This window comes from Protobothrops mucrosquamatus, unplaced genomic scaffold (genome assembly GCF_001527695.2).
Source record: "Protobothrops mucrosquamatus isolate PMUCROS unplaced genomic scaffold, P.Mucros_1.0 scaffold115, whole genome shotgun sequence".
Classification (NCBI taxonomy): Eukaryota; Metazoa; Chordata; class Lepidosauria; order Squamata; family Viperidae; genus Protobothrops; species Protobothrops mucrosquamatus.
This window is the reverse complement of record NW_015386487.1, coordinates 1,717,344-1,736,184: the sequence shown is the minus strand read 5'-3', so window position 1 is coordinate 1,736,184 and position 18,841 is coordinate 1,717,344. Positions and strand designations below refer to the sequence as shown.

Below are 18,841 nucleotides of genomic sequence, written 5' to 3'. Positions count from 1 at the left end.
GTCTTCCAGTGTCAGCCGTGGATCCAGGAGGACCCCCAGATTGCGTACCCTCTCCGAGGGGGCCAAAATTTCGCCCCCTATAGTCAGCGATGGAGTCAGCTGACCATACCTTGGAGCCGGCAACCACAGCCACTCCGTCTTGGAAGGGTTGAGCCTGAGTCTGTTTCTCCCCATCCAGACCCGTACGGCCTCCAGACACGGACTTCTGCCAACTTGACAAGGTCATGTGCACTCACACCCACATGGTTGCCACAGAGGCTTAAGCATCGATTCCCCCCCCCCCCCGCCGCCCATACAGACACAAATCTTGTCTATGGAGCAAAGACTTTTAGGTGAGTACAACAGACTCTTGGCCAGAAAAAGGGTGGTGGGCAAAGAAGAAATGGGTCTTAAGCACAGATAGCAATTGTGTGTTCTTAACCTTTATGACTTCCTCTTTCTCACACTTTGCCCATCACCCTATTTGTTTCATAAATTATCTTGTGGATACAGCCCTGAGGTGAATGGGCACCTGCTTCCTCTGTGCTGATGGTCAGATCCTTGCTTGGCTCACTGCGGCCAATCTTGTTGAACGAAAACATGCGGATGCTGTATACGGAGGCCGGGTGGAGGTCCACAATATTGGCCTGGTTAATGGAGGGAGAGATGTTCCGGGTGGATTGCTTAAAGTCCCAAGAATCTGGAAATAAACAGAATGGTTGTGGGATTATTTGTTGATCTAGAGTTTCAAATACAGCTGCGTGTTTATGACATTTTGAAACCACAAATAATTGGGAAGGTGGAAAGGGTGTCAAGAAGCTTTACTTTTGAGCTTTCTGCTCACACCTCTAAAATTGTATGCTCCTCAGAGGCTGTAGGTTAAAAGATAGTAATAAGTTAGCCAAAGTAGTTACACAGAAAAGTTAAATAATGTCAACCAATAAATAATACATGTATTTACATATAAATAACAAATAGCTATGGCTATCAAACATCAAAAACATCTCCCAGACTATCCCACCTTCTTTACATGGATGATTTGAAATTGTATGTGAAATAGAATCGCTGCTGAACACAGCCATATACATAGCCAAAATTTTGCAAGAGAGTTTAGACTGGACAAATGTACCATGCTTACCATCAAACAGGGAAAAATAGTGAAAACCGAAGGAATAACATCAAGAATCTGGATGAAGACAATCACTACAATACCTGGGTATCCTTCAGGCTAACAACATCAACCACACTGAAGTAAAGAAGAAGGTTAAATATAAATAACATAATTAGAGTGAAGATCTTAAAGTCCAAACTCAGTGGAGGAAATACTATCAAGGCAATTAACATCTGGGTAATCCCTATCATTAGCTACACAGCTGGAATAGTAGACTGGACTCAAGTAAAACTAAAGGCTTTAGATAGGAAGGCCAGAAAAATAATGAAAAGAATCATGCCCTTCATCCTTGGAGTGACATTGACAGACTCTACTTACCTAGGAAAATAGTTGGGCCTGGAATGCTGCAAGTACAGTAGACAGTTGAAGAAGAAAAAAAGGCATTGGAAGAATATCTGAAGGACAGTAAAGAAAATGCACTGAAACTAGTATAGCGGGAAGGTTTACCAAGTACCAGAGAGACCAAACTGGCCTACAAGAAAGACCAAATGAAGAACAGAAAGGAGGCATGGAAAGACAAAGCATTATGTGGCCAGTACATTATTAAAAAAAAGTAGGCAAACAAGGTAACAACAAAATGTGGCAATGGCTAAGAACAGGGAAGTTGAAGAAAGAGACAGAGGGGCTACAGTAATTCTGGCTGCACAAGCCTTAAGAACAAATGCACAGCAAGCCAGAATTGAAAACATAGCAATAGATAGCAAGTGCTGCCTCTGTGAAGAAGTTGAAGAAACAGTGGACCACCTGGTTAGCTGCTGCAAGAAGATTGTACAAACAACAGCATGACAAAATAGCAACACTGGTGCATTGGAAGATTTGCAAGTAATGCCATGTGCCTGCAAACAAGAACTGGTGTGACCATAAAATAAAGTAATAGAAACTGGAGAAGCTAAAGTGCTCTGGAACTTTAGAATTCAAATGGACAGGCATTTGACGCACAACAGGTCAGACTTAACAATTGTCCATAAGAAGGACAAAAACCATCTGGATAGTGGATGTGGCAGTATCTGGAGAGGCAGAGAAAGAACTGGGAAGATAACAAAATACAAAGACAAATAGAAATGGAACAATTGTGGCAAACAAAAGCAAAGATGGTACCAATAGTATTGGCTCCTTGGGTGCAATCCCAAAACAACTGGAGCACCACTTGAACACCATGGGCATTGACAATTGCAGCTTTACTTAGAACAGCTGACATCCTGCGATGATATCTGTAATACCTTCAATCATCCATTTTGGCCTATCCCAGATCCTTGCAAAGGACCTGATAGATGGATAAAAATGCCAAATTCAGTCTAAACATCTGGCTGACTGTGCAAAGAACTATAAATAAATAATAAAATGTTTTTTTCAACATGTAAAAGTAAAGGTTTCCTATCCAGTCGTGTCTGGCTCTAGGGCGTGGTGCTCATCTCCGTTTCTTCTCTGGGGAAGCCAGGGTTGTCCAAAGACATTTTCTATGGTCATGTGGCCAGCAGGGCTATACACCAAAGATGCACAGAATACTGTTACTGTCCCACCAAAGTTGTGCCTATTAATCTACTCGCATTTGCATGCTTTCAAAATGCTAGGTGGGCATGGCGCTCAGGTCTCCAACCTGGGCTGTCAGCTTTCCAGCTGACAAGGTCAGCATCTTTAACCAATGAGCCATTGTGCCCCCTTTTTCAACATGTAAGAAACAAAAAAAAATCAAGGAAATGATCACTAAAGGGAGAAGATGGCAAGGAAGTGATGGGTAACAGGTAGAAAATGGAATTGCCTAATCCATTTTTGCCTCTGTTGAACCTATCAAAAGGAGTACAGTAGATGGCAGAGTAGGAATACAAGTCAAATTAGGCAAGAAAATGGTAAGACATCACCTGTGCAATAAGGATGAGTTCAAATCGCCAGGCCAGATGGATTGCATCCCAGAGTTCTGAAGAAGCTAGCAGAAGTGATCTCGGAACCACTGAACAAAATCTTTCAAAGCTCCTGGAGAACCAAGGAACTGCCAGAGGACTGGAAAAGAGCTCATGTAGTTCCAGTCTTCAAAAAGGAAAAGAAAACCGAATCTAGGAAACTAGAGGCCAATCAGCCTGACAATAATACCTGGGAAAATCCTGGAAAAAGATAATCAAGCAGTGGATTTGCAAAAACCTAGAAATGACAAAGTGATTACTAGAAGCCAATATGGACTTGTTAAAAACAGATCATGCCAGACAAATCTTGTTGCCTTCTTTGACAAAGTGACTAAATTAATGCATCAGGGAAATGCTATGGACATAGTTTACATAGACCAGTAAGGCATTTAACAAAAAAAATGTGGGATGGACAGCATTACCAGCAGATGGATTCACAACTAGCTGACCAACCACACTTGACACGGAATCCTCAGTGGAACTGCATCTACGAGTACCTGCAACACTGAAGCTTTACTTGCACCTCTTCCAAAACCCATTTTTCCTGGCACTTTTTTCCTGCCACATTGTTCAACGCCAGCCAAGCCAGCATTCTATTCAAGTTGAATTTCTCCCATTTTCTCAGTACAGGTAGTCGTTGACTTATGGCCACAATTGAGCTCAAAATTTCTATTGCTAAGTCAAACATTTATTAAGTGAGTTTTCCCCCATTTTATAACCTTTATTACCACAGTTGTTAAGTGAATCACTGCAGTTGTTAAGTTAGTAACATGGTTGTTAAATGAATCTGGCTTCCCCATTGACTTTGCTTGTCAGGTGGTCACAAAATGTGATCACGAGACCCCGGGACACTGAAGTTATCGTAAATACATGCCAGTTGCCAAGCATTCCAATTCTGATCAGATGACCCTGGGGATGCTGCAATGGTCATAACTGTGAAAAACGATCATAAGTCATTTTTTTCAGTGCTGTTGTAACTTGGAAAGGTTGCTAAATGAATTGTTGTGAGTCGAGGACATTTTTTTTTCATGCATGTGAATCTTAAGCAAGGCTTTTCCCAATTCTGGTTTCCACTCAGAACTTCATTAGTTCTGCTCACCAGACTTATTCTTGTACTCAATATCAAAACCTGTGATGATGCTGTTGCCATCAAACCTCTGAGTCCACCGTAAGTTCATACTCCGGGCTTTCACTTCTCGGATCTCCAGTTCTGGAGGGTCTGGTGGCTCTGGGGAGGGACAGAAGGGCAGCAGTAAGAAATAGGAAATGCTACCCCCCCACCCCCACCCCATGCACAGCATACAAAAAGCATACACCAGACACCCGGAAAATGCAAGTTGGAAAAATTAGCAAGAAGGGTAGAGGTGCCAAGAAGGACTTCCACATTCAGTAGGTTTTCTTGAAAATGCAGGTAAAAATAGGTTAGCGAATTGAACAATATCTCAATATATATCAAAGAGTGAATAAACTAAAACTGCATATCCAGCACAAAATGTAAAAGCTGAGAGGGACAGAAGACCATTTTGGAAGGACCACTGCATACCAGATGGTGGATGAAGGATGACTGGGACCATTGCTAAGGGCAGCGCCAAAGAGCCCGGTGTGGGTCACTGAACTACTTTCTATGGCAGCTCAGTCCAATCAGGGAAATTTGCCTTGCCTCAAAAGCCCCTGGCTAGTTCTCCTGAGACACAAAGCAGAACGGAGGCCTTTTGAATGGGAGATCAGCAGCTCCCCATCTTCCAAAATCTGGGCACTGTTTGGAGGGGGACGGAGGAGGAAGCACCCTTCCATCCATGTTCATGTCCTGCTTTTTCAGGAAATTGTCCATGAAAAATTAGAAATTGGGCTGACTCCCTTAGGTTTTTATTGCTAATAGGAGCTTTTCTAAAATGTGGTCAGTGTTCTGCCACCCTCAAAGCATCACTTGTCATAAACTGGGGATAACCCCAGCAGAAGTTACACACAAAAGCCACCAGCACTATCTGAAAGGTCTCCACAAAAGGCACCATTGCATACATGCATACACATCCGACAAAGACCAATACCTTGTACAGTAAGCTGAATAAGTCCTCGGTCTTCACCATAGGAGTTGATCGCATGGCAGGAGAAAAAAACAGAGTCTCCTCGTTCAGCAGGCTTCAGCTGTGGACAAGGCAACATCAGCTGAAATCTCAATGCCATTCTCTGAAAGATCTCTGGACAAGGCAGCAAGTTGGAGTTTTCAGCAGCAAAGGAAAGTTGTACCCCCTATTGCACCCAAGAATGATCCAAAGCTCCAGGCTAGCTATGGTCTCCCTTGCCACAAATAGCAATAGCACTTAGACTTATATACCACTTCAAAGTGTTTTACAGCCCTCTCTAAGCGGTTTATAGAGTCAGCATACTGTCCCCAACAATCTGGCTCCTCATTTTACCGACCTGGGAAGCATGGAAGGCTAAGTCAATCTTGAGCCGGTGAGAATCAAACTGCCGAACTGCTGGCAGCCGGCAGTCAGCAGAAGTAGCTTGCAGTACTGCATTCTAACTACTGCGCTACCATGGCTCCCAGCATGTTAAGAGCCCAGCTGCAGCCCTGCCCATACCCACTCGGCACTGCAGCTGTGCTTCTTACTTTGAGGGTAGAGATGACCTCGTCACTATTATCCTTCGTAGCAATGGTGTATCGGATGTTTCGGTCAGGATCGATCACAGTGTCCCCTTTCTCCCAACGAATGATAATGGGGCGCTCACCACGAGCTGTGCAATTCAGCTCTTTAGCCTGGCCCTTGATGGCAATGGTGGTGTTGGGGTGAGAGGTGATCATAGCTGGGACTGCCAAGAAAAGAGAAGCAGGCTGTGATTGGCAAGAGAGGAACCTCAAAGAAAAGGAGTAGATGCTTCAAAAACCCTTCAAGACCATCATCAGAAATTCTGTTTATGCCAATTTCTAAAGGGCAGGAACAGAATAGACACGCTTTTGGCCAATTTAGTTAATTAACCAATTTCTATACTACCTTCAAACTGATTTAATATAAAGCATAATTGAAGTAAAGAAAGAGGAATTGAAATACAAATTGCTATAAATTAAAATAATTCTATATAAAATATTTTCAGAGACATAAATACAAAGTTATGAGAGGGACAGAGCAGGGAAGGAAATACTTCCGTACAAAAAATAAACCAATCACACTCCTATAATGCATACAGGGAAGTCTGTTGAAGTCTCTGTTGCTTGTAATGTTTTCCTCTGAATCAGAACATTCAGGCAGGAGGAGGCGATAATACCTGAGAAGGACTTAGATTATTTTTGTATTACACCATAACTCCCTGAAAAGGGAAACTAAATGAGAAGCATCTAAGAAACTTGAACAGCGCAGCTGGAAGCTTAAAGATCTGGCGATTGCAGCAGGGTCCTGCCCTTTGGGGGAGCAAGCTCAACAAACCTTCCAACAGTATGGGAAAAGCACCCTCAGTTGGACAAACAGCACCTTTGAGGCATCCCCTTCGCCAAAGAGATCCATGTTGGGATATTTATCCGCCCTTGCAACCCAGAGCTTAATCTGATGAGCAAAAAGGATCTCTGAGTCACCCAGAGAGCTTTGTGCGTCACAAAGGCAGCCATGCTGAAGGCTTAAGTTCCCCAGATCTGCTGCACTAGAGAGCATCGAGAAAGTTCTACTATTAAGCGCTAATCAGGGGACTCCTGTTTGGAGGGATTATCCTGCTTTTCTCTTCCAAATGTTACACAAGGAGGCTAACGCAAACACGGAAGATGAACAACAGTATTATAACAGTGAGATGAGAAGCATATAAATTTAATAAATAAATAAACCAGCGCTTAAAGAAAAATCAGTCAAGAGCGCCCACTCTTGCTTCTCAGAGGCACTCTCCCCCCCCCTTTCTTCCCCCAGAGGCTAGTCACAGGGGGAAACTGGTCCAGGAAAGAGAAACAAGGGGGAATCCATGATTCCTTTCCACCTAGCATCCACTTGGTGGAGGAAGCCACCAAAACCGCTGGCATTCAGATGCACATCCACAAATGACCAGAATTGCCCAAAGAAACCCCACTCCCAGCCGCAGGAGAGGCTCAATACTCTCTGGCTAGATACCGCCTGTTAATTCTTAGCCAAGGAGTGAGAACATGAACCAGGAAGGAACTCCCCTGTCTTCCACCATAGTTCAAGTGCATGGAATAATGAAGCAGGCACAATATATAATGCACATCTGGATCCACAATAAATTGTGAAAGACAAATAACCAAGTACAAGATTTAACCATGAAAAAGCTGCAGCCAGGGTGAAGCCCATATGAATTATTGACTAAGGTTTTTTACTTTCAAGGATGTGCCATGGAATACTTTTCAAACAGGGATCTGCATAATTTCCTCTGAGGAACTGGGCAGAACACACGCAAGGAAGGTTTTACAAGAGAGAGGCTTGGCTTGTGAGGGAACGCAAAGATAAAAAGCCCACGAAGGAGCCTCCTTTCATTCCAGGAGCTCCAAAGGTGGTCAGCAGCTGCTGACATGAAAGCTGTGACCAAGGCCAGTGCCTAACTGGGCAGTTGTCCAGAGTTTCCAGCTATGGCCAAAGGGAACCTTTCCACACTTTGGTCATTTTGATCAAATGGGCCTTAGCAAAGCAGAGGGATCTCTGTTGCTTTCTTTAGCTGCAATTGACAGAGTTCCAGACTTCTGTGTAGTGCAAACATCAGCTGAGCTGAACCAGCAAGACAGTCAACCTGCAGCAACTGTTCACAGCTTCTGAACTGGAGGGGGGAGAATCGACAAAAGGCAAGGCAAAGCCATCTCCAAATAACACACACACACACACACACCCCGACAGACATGCAGAAGCAGGTGGAATTGTCAGAGCCTAGCAGTGCACGGGACTTTGGTGGTGGAAGGTAAGAAGTTGCAATGACCTGCTTTGGACCAGGCCACCCCAGAGTTTGCTTCAGTGAGAACAAAGCCCCATTGCTTCTTTTTAGGCTGGAGACTCAGCCTGGAGTTGCATGTGCCCTTCCCAGAGCATTGAGTTTGGATGATCTTCCTGCTGGACATGGGGGACAGGATTCCCAATGGTCTGTGGGAGGCTGCCCACACAGGGACAGCTGCAAGGCAGGAAGCTTGATTGAAGAGCTCAGGGCATAGGAGACCAAGTGGGCAGACAAAATCTGAGTTTGTACAGTAGACGGAGGAATGGATGGGCTCCTTTTCACCGCAGGCCAAGTTGAAGGGCTTGAGGGTGGGCATTTTTCTTCCCCCTTTTCTGCTCTCCATTGCTCTTGCATGGGCTGCTTTGGCTGCCAGCTGTCTGTGCCAAGGTTCCCCCACCCCCACCCCTCAGCTTCCACAGCAGCTTAGCCTGCCCATTAAGCTTCTGAGAAGATTCCAGTGGCAGCCAGAACCTCTTGCTCACCACAGAGGCAGTTGCCACGAAGTCATGCTACCACATGCTAACCCCTCCTCTTCTTCCTAATCCAAAAAGGATGGGGGGGGGGAAATGTTGAGTATGCAACCAGGCTGGCTCAGGGGGCAGAGATTAAAAAAAGGCACAGCTTACCCAAGGAGTGTGGTAATGTATGGTAATGACAATCAGCAAAGGCAACACACACAGTTCTAATGGGACACTGGGGGCTTTAATGAGCTACAGCTTCTCCACTTTCCATGGCAATCTAATTCAATTAGCAGCTGGGAAAAGGCTGACTTTTAGCTTGCTCCCATTGGCAGCATGTGGACAGAACGAAGGGTGGACTGTGATGCCACATCGCCGCACAAACAATTTTGTGTGCAGAACTGGAGTGCCACATAACCTGCTGGCTGAAGAGGGGAGGCAGGCAAGAGCAAGCAAAAGAACGGTGTGCATTTAATGCTGGCCATTCAGTCGGGAAAGTGCCCACTTGGGCAATTTAGCAGAACAGAAACTGCAGGGCAGATGGCACAAAGCGGTGCCATGAGTCCCGAGAGAGTGAGGCAAAAAAGGAGAGAGAACCAGGAGGGTGACTTGGAGCCCAACCTGGGGGCATATGAGTGGCAACCAGCAAGGGGAAATCCCCTCTCAGGTATGCCTATTGGCCGGTCACAACCTTCTTTTGGAGATGGCCCACATGCCACCCTTTCCATGGTTGACAGAGGCCTTCTCCTTCCCAAATGTGTGGCTGCTGTGCTGATAACTGCAATGGTTAACCATGAAGGGTATTTTGGGGGAATGTGGGTTTTCAGTAAAAGACAGACCCTTTTAGCCTTCTGGAACATGAAGACCTGGTTCTTCCCTCAAGCACTGAACTAGGATGGGAAGTTGAGCTGAGAGGAAGTTGGGCCTAGCACCGCACAGGGAGGGTACTTTTTAAACAATATTTTATGGATTATTTGAACAGCTTAGGGTAATTGTATGAGATAGACAGCAATATAAGTTCTCTAAATGTATATGTATTTTAGACAAATTAAGAACTCACAAGCCTCAATTTTTGGCTTGGTTACTAGCTTCAAACCATTTGAACTAAGCTCCCAACCAACACCCTCACAAAGCAGAAAATTATGCCATACCCAAAAGCCTGTCAGCTCCAATGCTTATCTTAAAAGCCCTCCCCAATACCCCAGAAAAAAAACTGGAGCTGGGAAAGCAAAAAGAAGCAACCCACTCTCATGTGCCCATTGCCCACTGATAGCTCTTAAAAACTGTCTAGAACCTTGAATGGTTGTCAAGGCCACTGCTAGTTATGCTCATCCCTGACTCCCAGAAACTGTTTTTCTATTCAAAATGGGCCCTGGGGTCACTGTCTTCTAAGTTATACCAGATAAGGAGACAGCAAGGAGGCTCTGAAGATCATCCAATAGATTTGAATAATGGGAAAATCAAGTTAGGAAAAGGACCTTTTCAGAGGACACATGAGGAAATGAATTCCCTGCCATGAGCAAGGCTGGTCCCAGACTCCTACTGGAATGCTGTTTGGTACTTGAGAAGGGAGTGTTAGCACAGTACAGCGAAGGGGAAGGCAGACATTCCGTGTGCCCGCCAGCCTTCATTGTGAAAGAGTAGACCACAGGCATGCCTCTGGAGGTGAGCTTTCCCCACACCCCATCTGTTCCATCTCTCCTGAAGAAGCAAACCTTGCAAAAGGCCATCACCCCACCCCCCAAGCACACCCTTTTCAGGCTCTTCATTTTGGTGTCTTGTGAACAAGTTGCAGACAAGAGACTAGTTTCATTTGATAGTCTGAGATAAGGCAGCTACAAAGGGAATTGTCAGTGTTTGGGGTATTCCTCCTTCCCAAGTCCCACTAGAGCACAGCAGCAAATAAAATAGGAACAGAGTACTGAAAGGGAAGAGAGCCAAAGCAAACATGGGGGTGGTCTTAAGTGCAAGCTCTGTGGTGTTAATTTGATTGCACCCTTTTCAGCTTCTTGTCTACCCTGATTAGCTGCATTTCACCTGAAGCATGAGATTAATTTAAAATGCATGGAAGCAATCAGTAATGCTTAGACAGTGAGGCCACCTTTCCAGCCTTCACGCACCTGCTGACTACCAGAAGCATGTGAGCAATGGCTGCAAAATGGGTAAAGGCCCTATTATGGCCTTGGGACAGCCCTCCCCCCCCCCCAGTCTGGCTGTCAGTGCCAGAGTAGAACATAAAAACTGAAGAGGGAGATTTCATAAGCTATAATCACCTTAGGGGGAAGATCTTCCTAGAACCATCAGAATAATGACTGACAAGTGGGGAAAATAATTAGGCTCATGCAAAACTCCAATGCAAGGGATGAAAGGAGGGATTCAGTGCGAGGGTACTTCTCCTGGTGGCAAGACCAGAGAACATTGCCCAGCTGCTTCACATGTCTTTCCATTCGCCTGTCCCCAACTGTTCTGGGCTTCTCGGTGGGATGTGTGCTATTAGGGATGGCTGTCTTTTGCCTCCCATCAAGATCAGCTGAGGGCCTGGTTTTATTAAAGTCAATGTGTCCCAGGAGAACATCCCCTTCCTTGCATACTGACTTCCAGGACTGCAAGAGAAGTACTAGAAATGAACCTTGCCAGAGTAATCGAAGTGCCAACAGGTGGCCAATCTGATATGCTAAGCACACAGTATCTGTGATCAGAGACTACTTGGGTGACAATCCCAACTAATGGAGCAACCAAGACCTTGATCAGAGGGGCAAAATAACCTGGCAAATAGCGCAAAGGAGGGATACCAAGTCAACAACTTTTATTTTCAGGGGGGGGCTAATAGATGCACAAAACATCTAGGAATGGCCCCATCCCACAAACAAAAGCAGTCTCTTGGTTGCCCACAAAAACTGTAGCTCACACAAACTGTGCTCTCCCTGAGAGAAGGGCAGGCACGGCTGCCTCACTCACTCTTCACGGTGAGAAACATGGACTTGCTGATGTCTGTCCCAACCCCATTGCTGGCCTGGCACAGGTAATAGCCGATGTCTTCTTCTAAAACATGCCGGATGAGCAGCGAACTGTTTGGCAGGATCTGGATGCGGCCTGTCAGGGGGACAGGGTGGTACTGCTGAGAGTTCCCACTGCCTGGAAGAAAACAACAAAGAGAAAAAGGCCCCTAAATGGATGGGGAAAGACCTGACCAAGCCATCCACCAGGTCACCTCTGATTCTCTTCTCAATGCTGGTCTGTCTTCTTCCAGCTGTGGATCAAAGTCCCTGCTCCATACATTTTGAAGGCGTAGCCCCCTCCCCTGCAGCCCCAAAGGAAAGATCTCACAAACCTTTAGCGTGTTTCCACATGACTTTGGGAGGGGGATACCCATCCACTGAACAGTTCAAGACCCCAGCTTTGCCATAGATCCCATCCTGATTGTTGGGCTGGACCACAAAACGAGGAGGCACTGTGGAACAAGGGAACAGGTGAGGAACAGCACAGGGACGTTCCCAAAGCCTTCCTTCACTCGTGGATCCTTTACTGCCAGTTTTTCCCTTCACTTCAATATTCCCATCCCATCTCCTTCCCTTATCTGGCTTAACACCTCAAAAATGCCAGGTCTGAAGAAATGCTGAAGAGCAGAAGTGGCCCAGCCCCTTCCTGGGCAGTTCCTAGGAAGCCAACCAGGCCAACCTTGGGAACTATCAGGGCTTTTCCCCACTAGGCTCCTTACCTCGCACAATCAACTGCCGCTCTCGGCTAATGGTGGCAGCAGCATTGCTGGCAATGCAGGTGTAGTTGCCATTGTGCTTCAGGGAGACGCTGGAGATCTGCAAGGAGCTCATGAACTCCTTGCTCTCAATGGTGATGCCAGGGCCTGAGACAATCACCTGCCCATCCTTCCTCCAAGTGATGCGGATCGGCATGTCACCCGAAGAGACCACGCATGGAATGTACAGGAGCTGCCCAATGGAGGCCGGGGGGAACTCAAAGGGCTGGATAAGAGGAGGAACTGTCAAAAAGAGTAATGTGTTGGACAACACTGACCTCTGGAGGGTGGAAAAGCAGGAAGAGGAGAGAGGTCGCCCAGTGCAGCCCATGGTTCGAGGGGAGGCCTGCTCAGACAATGGAGAGAGATTCTACACAGCAACTGGGAGTTTGGAAGTAGCTCTGGGGGACCAGGGGAACTCTCAGCCACAAGTTCAGGGGCCACAAAGTCCTTTTTTAGCCATAGCTCTCCCTTCATGGAAAGTCTTACCTATTTTGCAAGACAGTTGCAAGCCCTCATGGCACACTCAAGCTTGGTGAACAGCAGATTTGTAAAAGAGCAAGAACCTGAATATTGATGGACAGCAGATAATTCTCTGCTGTGGAGAAATCCCTACCCATTAGAACAGTGGTTCTCAACCTTTTTAATGCTGCGACCCCAACCGGTCGTAAGTCGAGGACTAAACCAGTCGTAAGTCGAGGACTAAACCGGTCGTAAGTCGAGGACTACCCAACTGGTCGTACGTTGAGGAGTTTCCCTGCCCAGGAGCGCCGCGCATGCGTGGGTCCGCCCCCTGCGCCGGCCGAGGCGTAGCTGGCAAGCGGCAGAGACAGAGCAGGCCGACCACCAGCTGGCCCAGCCCAAGGGAGGTAAGGCACCCGCCGGAAAAGGGGAAAAAAATGGCGGACAAAACAAATGGTGGACAAAAAAAATGGCAGACAGCCTTTCTTGGTGACCCCTGTGAAATGGTTGATCGACCCCAAATGGGATCCCGACCCACAGGTTGAGAACCACTGCATTAGAATATACAGGACTTACAGGAACACTTTACTACCACCAGAAAGGAAAATTCTCACATTGAGAATGTGGCTAAAAACCATTATGTATTATAGCGCAAGCACAAGAGAAAGAAAGCTACAATCCAACAGCTACAAGTTGTCCCATTTGAAAACAAGGTTAGTTACTAGAATTCTTGTATAAAACCATTTTCCTAATAAATGTTATTAATCTGAGCTACTTTGCTGGTCTTCTGCAATCCTGACTGTGGCTTGGAAGATCTGATAACCTCTTAGATCCAAATTGTTTTCTGGTATTTTCAGAAAATATCTTGCACCAAAACTGTTGGTTCTCTCTAATCCTCTCTGCGACAATCGATGCAATCGTTCCCGGGTGCCCTTTCCCTGCTGAGGGAGCTGCGCAGGTTCCTTGCTCTTCCCAAGGAGCCCATGAGGATGAAAGGGTAGACAAAGGGCTAGAGAGACCCTGGTGAAAGGTTCAGGATGAATTGGATGAAAGCTCACCCCATTTCAAGGCCTATGGCAGCCTCACAAATACCTTTGATCATCACTGCTGGAAATGTTTCCTACTATTTTGAGATGAGAAATTCATATCAATTAGAGGCAAGTCCTAAGACAGACAGATCAATCAAAACACACACAAAAATCTAATTACTCTCCCCAAACTGCCCCACACATTTGACATGGCCCCATATAATTTGCCACAGCACCCACAAAACATTTTGCCCACACAGAGGGCTTTGTGAGCTTGTGGGCAAAAGAGGTTCATTCATTCATTCAAAAGATTTTGAATGAAGCTGACCATCTTAAGCATAATAATCCTGAGTGACCGGTTTCTGGATGGTGAAGAACAGAGCCAGAACGACTTCCTCCAAGATAAGAGTGGTTTGGGCTCTAAATGGGGTCTTCTCTCCTGCTTGGAGGCACTCCACAAGCAGAGGGTCTTTCTAGACTCAGCCCTTGCTGGAGGAGCAAGGGCAGCTGTGGTGAGGAGGACTTTTGTACAGCTGCTTCCTCTGCACCAATTGTGTCTCCTCCTGGATCAGGATGCTCAGTCACTCTAGCTGCCTCCTGCTGGGTGAATGTGTTATGCTTGGCACAGAGCTGTCCTTGAACACCTTCCGGAGCTGTAGCTGGTACAAAATGAGCAGCCTGGGCAGAGATGGTGTTTCCCATTATATTAGACAGCTTCCGGAGGTCTCTTAGATGCCAGTTGGCTTCTAAGTGGGATTTGACGCACTAATTATCACTTTTAAGGCGCTATATGGCTCTGGGATGGATTATCTTTGGGAGCATCTTCTTTCTTATTTATCTGTCTGTCCAATCAAATCAAATAGGGTTAACTTCTTCCAGATCCCATTTCCTGTGAATATTATCTGACGAGACCTAGGAAATGGGAATTTTTGATCGCTGCTCTTCGGCTTTGAATCTCCTTCTTCCCATGGATATCTGGCCTACCTCTTCTCTCCTGGCAGTTCTGAAAGGCAGTTAAGACCTGGCTCTTCCACCCAGCCAGGAGGAAGTCATGCTTTGACCGATTGGATTTATTGGTGGAAACAGCATTCCTAACCATAGAGATGTCAAAATGTTTAAATGTATTGTGATGCCACAATGCTAGCTTCATTCTTTAGGATTTGCAATGCAGCTTCAGACAAAAGTTCAAAGAGGTGGAGTTTGCACCATGACGTATGTTCCATCATGTTGCTCCATTCCTGGTGGGCACCTCTACCAAGAACCAAGGTGCTACATCTGAGCAACTCCTGTCCCTCAAACATATCTGAGTTTTTCCTGTTCCTTAGTGGTTTACAAGAAAAATAAACAAAAGAATACAAGTAACAAAATAACAAAAATATAGAATTAAATTAACTAAACCAAATGATTACCAAAGTAAGATTAAATGCCCTCCAGAAGAGAGTCAAGGTCGAGGTCACTCAAGGGCCACTGAGACAGGCCATCCCCACAGAAAAGCAGGGCTGCTGAGCCTCAGCCTCTCATCTCCCTGAAATAGGGAACGGTTGGCCTCCCATTTCTTGGGCTTTAGGCAGTCACAAAGAAAGATCAGCAGCTTCAAAACCAGGGCTTCCCCCTGCATTGCCCTTTGGGGAAGGAAGAACCAGCAGGGCAGCTAAGAAATTTGCATAAAATCTGGCAGATACAAAGAACCGTCCATGAGCAAGTAGGGAAGGGAACCTGAAGGCTGAGCCAACCTTGTTCACCTAAAGTCCAGGCAAACTTGCTTGAAAGAAGAAGGCCAGGGCAGCAGGAAACCGTTAACAAGCAGCCATGAGTTGCTTCTCTGACACTTTCAAACCAGTCTATAGGATGCAAGCAGCCTGGGGGGGAGGGGAAGCTGCGCTCCCTCCCCCACAACACTCAATTCCAGGGAAGCCAAAACAGCTGCTACACCTTCTCCAGAACTGCAGCAACTGCCTCCCAGTTGCAAGCACTCACACAGCTCAAAACCATCTCTGACCCCCCCCCCAGAAGTCCTTGCCCCCAAAATGTGGTCTGGCAAGGGCCAGTCCAGCCATGAGCTCAAGCTGAGCAAGCCCTGGGGTGGAAAGTCAAGGCAAGCCCGCCTCTTTTTCCATTCCTTAGAGCTGATGGCTCCCCAAACGGAGCTGAATAATGGATGAATTGGAGAATGCTTACAATGTTCTGTGCGCTTGGCAGGACGAGAGAACGATCCTTTACAGAGCCGCAAACAGAGAAAGCCACCCCCAAAGGTGCTCTGAGCAAAGGTCAGCTGTTTCACCTGACTCCAGAGCTTACTGTTGGAAACAGATCCCATGGATCGGGAGGTGGAGGAGAGAGTGGATCAGGACTGCAACAGCTGGGTGATCCTTTCAAGCAATTGAATGAAGCAGTGAAGAGTGATGTGAAAAGGAAATGCAAGGCAAGATTGTGAGCCCCAAAAGAAATGAAGGCTGGGTTCATCTGTTTTCCTTACCTGGCACTACCCACAATCCTTTCAGGGCAACTCAAGGAAGGTTTCAAGCAGGGTATCTTGAACAGTTTGGTTCATGTGAGCCAGTTATTAGTGTGTTTATGGGGGGTGGGGTTTCCAATGGAGAAAAGCAGGATTCATAGGTGGGAACTGGCTGAGTGGAGAGGTGGGGTTTGGGGGGGGCTTTCCCCTGTTCAGCCTTTGGCACGTTTACATAGAGAAAGGGGAGTGGCATAACACCACTGAAAATGCCAGATGAGGTCACCTGGGACTAAGGACCAGGTAGAAATAGGACATACCACATGCCCACCCACCCACCACTGCTGCTGGAAACCCCTTTGGAGCACAGGGGCCTGCCAAGCCATTCCTGCTGATGGCTGCCTCTGCCCTTACCTGCTCAAGAACCATTCCCTTCTTCCAAGAAACAAGCGCGCCACACATCTGGCTCTCTATCCCCTTCCTTGGCTGGCTATTTACCAAGGGAAGCCCTTGCCCACAAGCACACCAGGGTGCCATCTTTTGGAACTCCTGCCTGGCCCTCTCCCAGGCATAGCCAGGGACAGCATTATGGAGGCCACATACCAGTCCTGCTCCATCTGCTGGCCAGCCATGGAATCCGTCAGAGGAGCGGCCTGGCCAGAGAGCAGGCCTGTCGTGGAAGGAGAGGCGTGAGAGTGCCAGGGAGAACTCCTACTTGTGGCTACCCACCTTTCACAGTGACATGGACGCTCTGGCTGATGGAGAGCTGCGGCTGAATGAGGACGCTGCAAAGGTATTCCCCTTCGTCCATCCCCTTCTGGACATCCATCAGCTTGAGAGTGCCGTTTTCAAAGACCACTTGTCGGTGGTTGTCTGGCAGGAGCAATGAGTCCTTATACCACTTGATTGAGTAATAGGGGTAGCCAATCACCCTGCAGTTGATGAAGGTGTCCCGGCCTGCCACAGCTGTAAGGTTCTTCATGGCACGGATACTGGGAGGGCCTGAAGCAGGGGAGGAGAAAAAGGCAGGCTAGGGCAATTCAAGGAAAGGATGGCTCTGCTTCCAAGAAGGAGGAACATGGGAGAGGGACCCTCACCCATGCCCAGCAATATTTCTGTCAATGTGGCTTCCTTGAAGTGACTTCAAACATTCCAAGTGACATGTCTGTGGAGATTCTCAGTCACCCAGGTCATGGCTGTCCCAAAGGTGCTTTTTCAAAAGGCAACTGGATATTTTTTGCTTTGCTTGAAGACATTTTACTTCTCATCCAAGAAGCAACTTCAGTTCTGTCAGAACTGAAGAAGCTTCTCAGATGAGGAGCGAATATCTTTCTCAAGGAAAAACTTGCTTTGCTTTGCTTTGCTTGAAGAGGTTTCACTTCTCATCCAAGAAGCTTCTTCAGTTCTGACAGAACTGGAGAAGCTTTTCAGATGAGGAGCAAAATGTCTTTCTCAAGGCAAAAACAAAGTCCAGTTGCACTTTTGAGACTCTAGCGACAGCAAGCAACAACTCTGTCTTGCTGGTGGGCTATTTTATGAATGGTAAGCCTGAAGCTAGAGAGAGACTGAGTGCTTGTTGCCGTTCTGCTGAGCAAGAGCCAAAAGGCTTCCAGGCACCCCACAAAGGAGCATGGAGGAAGCATAGCAAGTGTCCAAAAGAAATGCACAGGACACCGAACTGTGCTGCAGGAAACTAGGGAATGGCTCTTTCCAGCAAACAGTGATTCTCCTAGGATGTTCTAAACAAGACATCTGCCCTCTTCTATGGTCCAAGACTGGTTTCCAGCCTGCAACAGTTTCAGGAGGAAGAGTGTCTTCAGGAATCAAGGACACACCCTTTGCAAAGAACCAACATTTATTCTATGGGAACCATTTCTGAGCCAATTATTTTGCCTCCACAACCATAATTTTACAGCTTTCTCTAACTGGTATAGATGCCTCTGATTCAGGATAGAAAAGCAGGCACACCATTTTTAAACTTAAATAAAAAGGGAAGGGGTGCAATTTGGCTTAACATTACCAGTTTTGCCAAGGGCTAGTGCGCAGAATGGTACTCTGCCATATCAGAAGGGAATTCAGCTCCATCTCCACCACCGCCTGCCTTTTCTGCACTCCCACCCAGGTCCCATGGGGGCAACAGTCTACCCACGCTTTGCTTGGACAGCTGAGATCTGCATTCTCCCCCAGCACCCTCTGCTCTGCCAAAGGGCATCCTATGGTGAAATTACACACAAAGGTAAGGGAACAAGGCAGAACAAACAGCACAACCAACCAGAAACAAAAAACAATGCAAGAAGAGCCTAGACTGATATTGAAAAGTAGACAGGCACCTCTTACGTTTATTCGCGCTTGGTATTCGGCACTGCCCACCGAGTTCCGCGCAGTACATCGGTAGACGCCTCCATCCCTGATGTGTGGGCCTGTCACATTCATGTGGCTCACAGTGGTGCCATCAGACATGGTGTACTGGTTAGTGCGGTGGCTGCCATCTCTCTGGATGGGCTCATCGTCCAAGGACCAAGTGATCGTGGGGGGAGGGGCACCCTTGGCTGCACACATCAGGGAGAACTGCTCACCAGGGTTCACCACCTTCTCACTGAAGGAGGAGACAATCCGGGGGGTCCCATCTAGGAGAGAGAACACAGCAGAGTGGTGGATCAACACAATTGTTCTTTCTATCCAAGCGCATCTTTTTAACAATAGGAGGATTGAAAAATGT

The 18,841-nt window shown here is 46.8% G+C and overlaps 1 protein-coding gene across 1 annotated transcript in view; it reads right to left on the bottom strand.

The window, feature by feature from the left end:
- Positions 1 to 18,841, bottom strand: part of DSCAML1 (DS cell adhesion molecule like 1) — a 111,779-nt gene that overhangs the window by 22,334 nt on the left and 70,604 nt on the right. The window contains exons 5-13 of the mRNA XM_029283512.1: positions 18,453 to 18,749; positions 16,852 to 17,124; positions 12,145 to 12,423; positions 11,758 to 11,877; positions 11,385 to 11,561; positions 5,663 to 5,862; positions 5,097 to 5,193; positions 4,148 to 4,276; positions 512 to 679 (exon numbers count right to left, since the gene is read on the bottom strand). Of these exons, the coding sequence (XP_029139345.1) occupies positions 512 to 679; positions 4,148 to 4,276; positions 5,097 to 5,193; positions 5,663 to 5,862; positions 11,385 to 11,561; positions 11,758 to 11,877; positions 12,145 to 12,423; positions 16,852 to 17,124; positions 18,453 to 18,749 (1,740 nt within the window). The remainder of the gene's footprint in view (positions 1 to 511; positions 680 to 4,147; positions 4,277 to 5,096; positions 5,194 to 5,662; positions 5,863 to 11,384; positions 11,562 to 11,757; positions 11,878 to 12,144; positions 12,424 to 16,851; positions 17,125 to 18,452; positions 18,750 to 18,841) is intronic.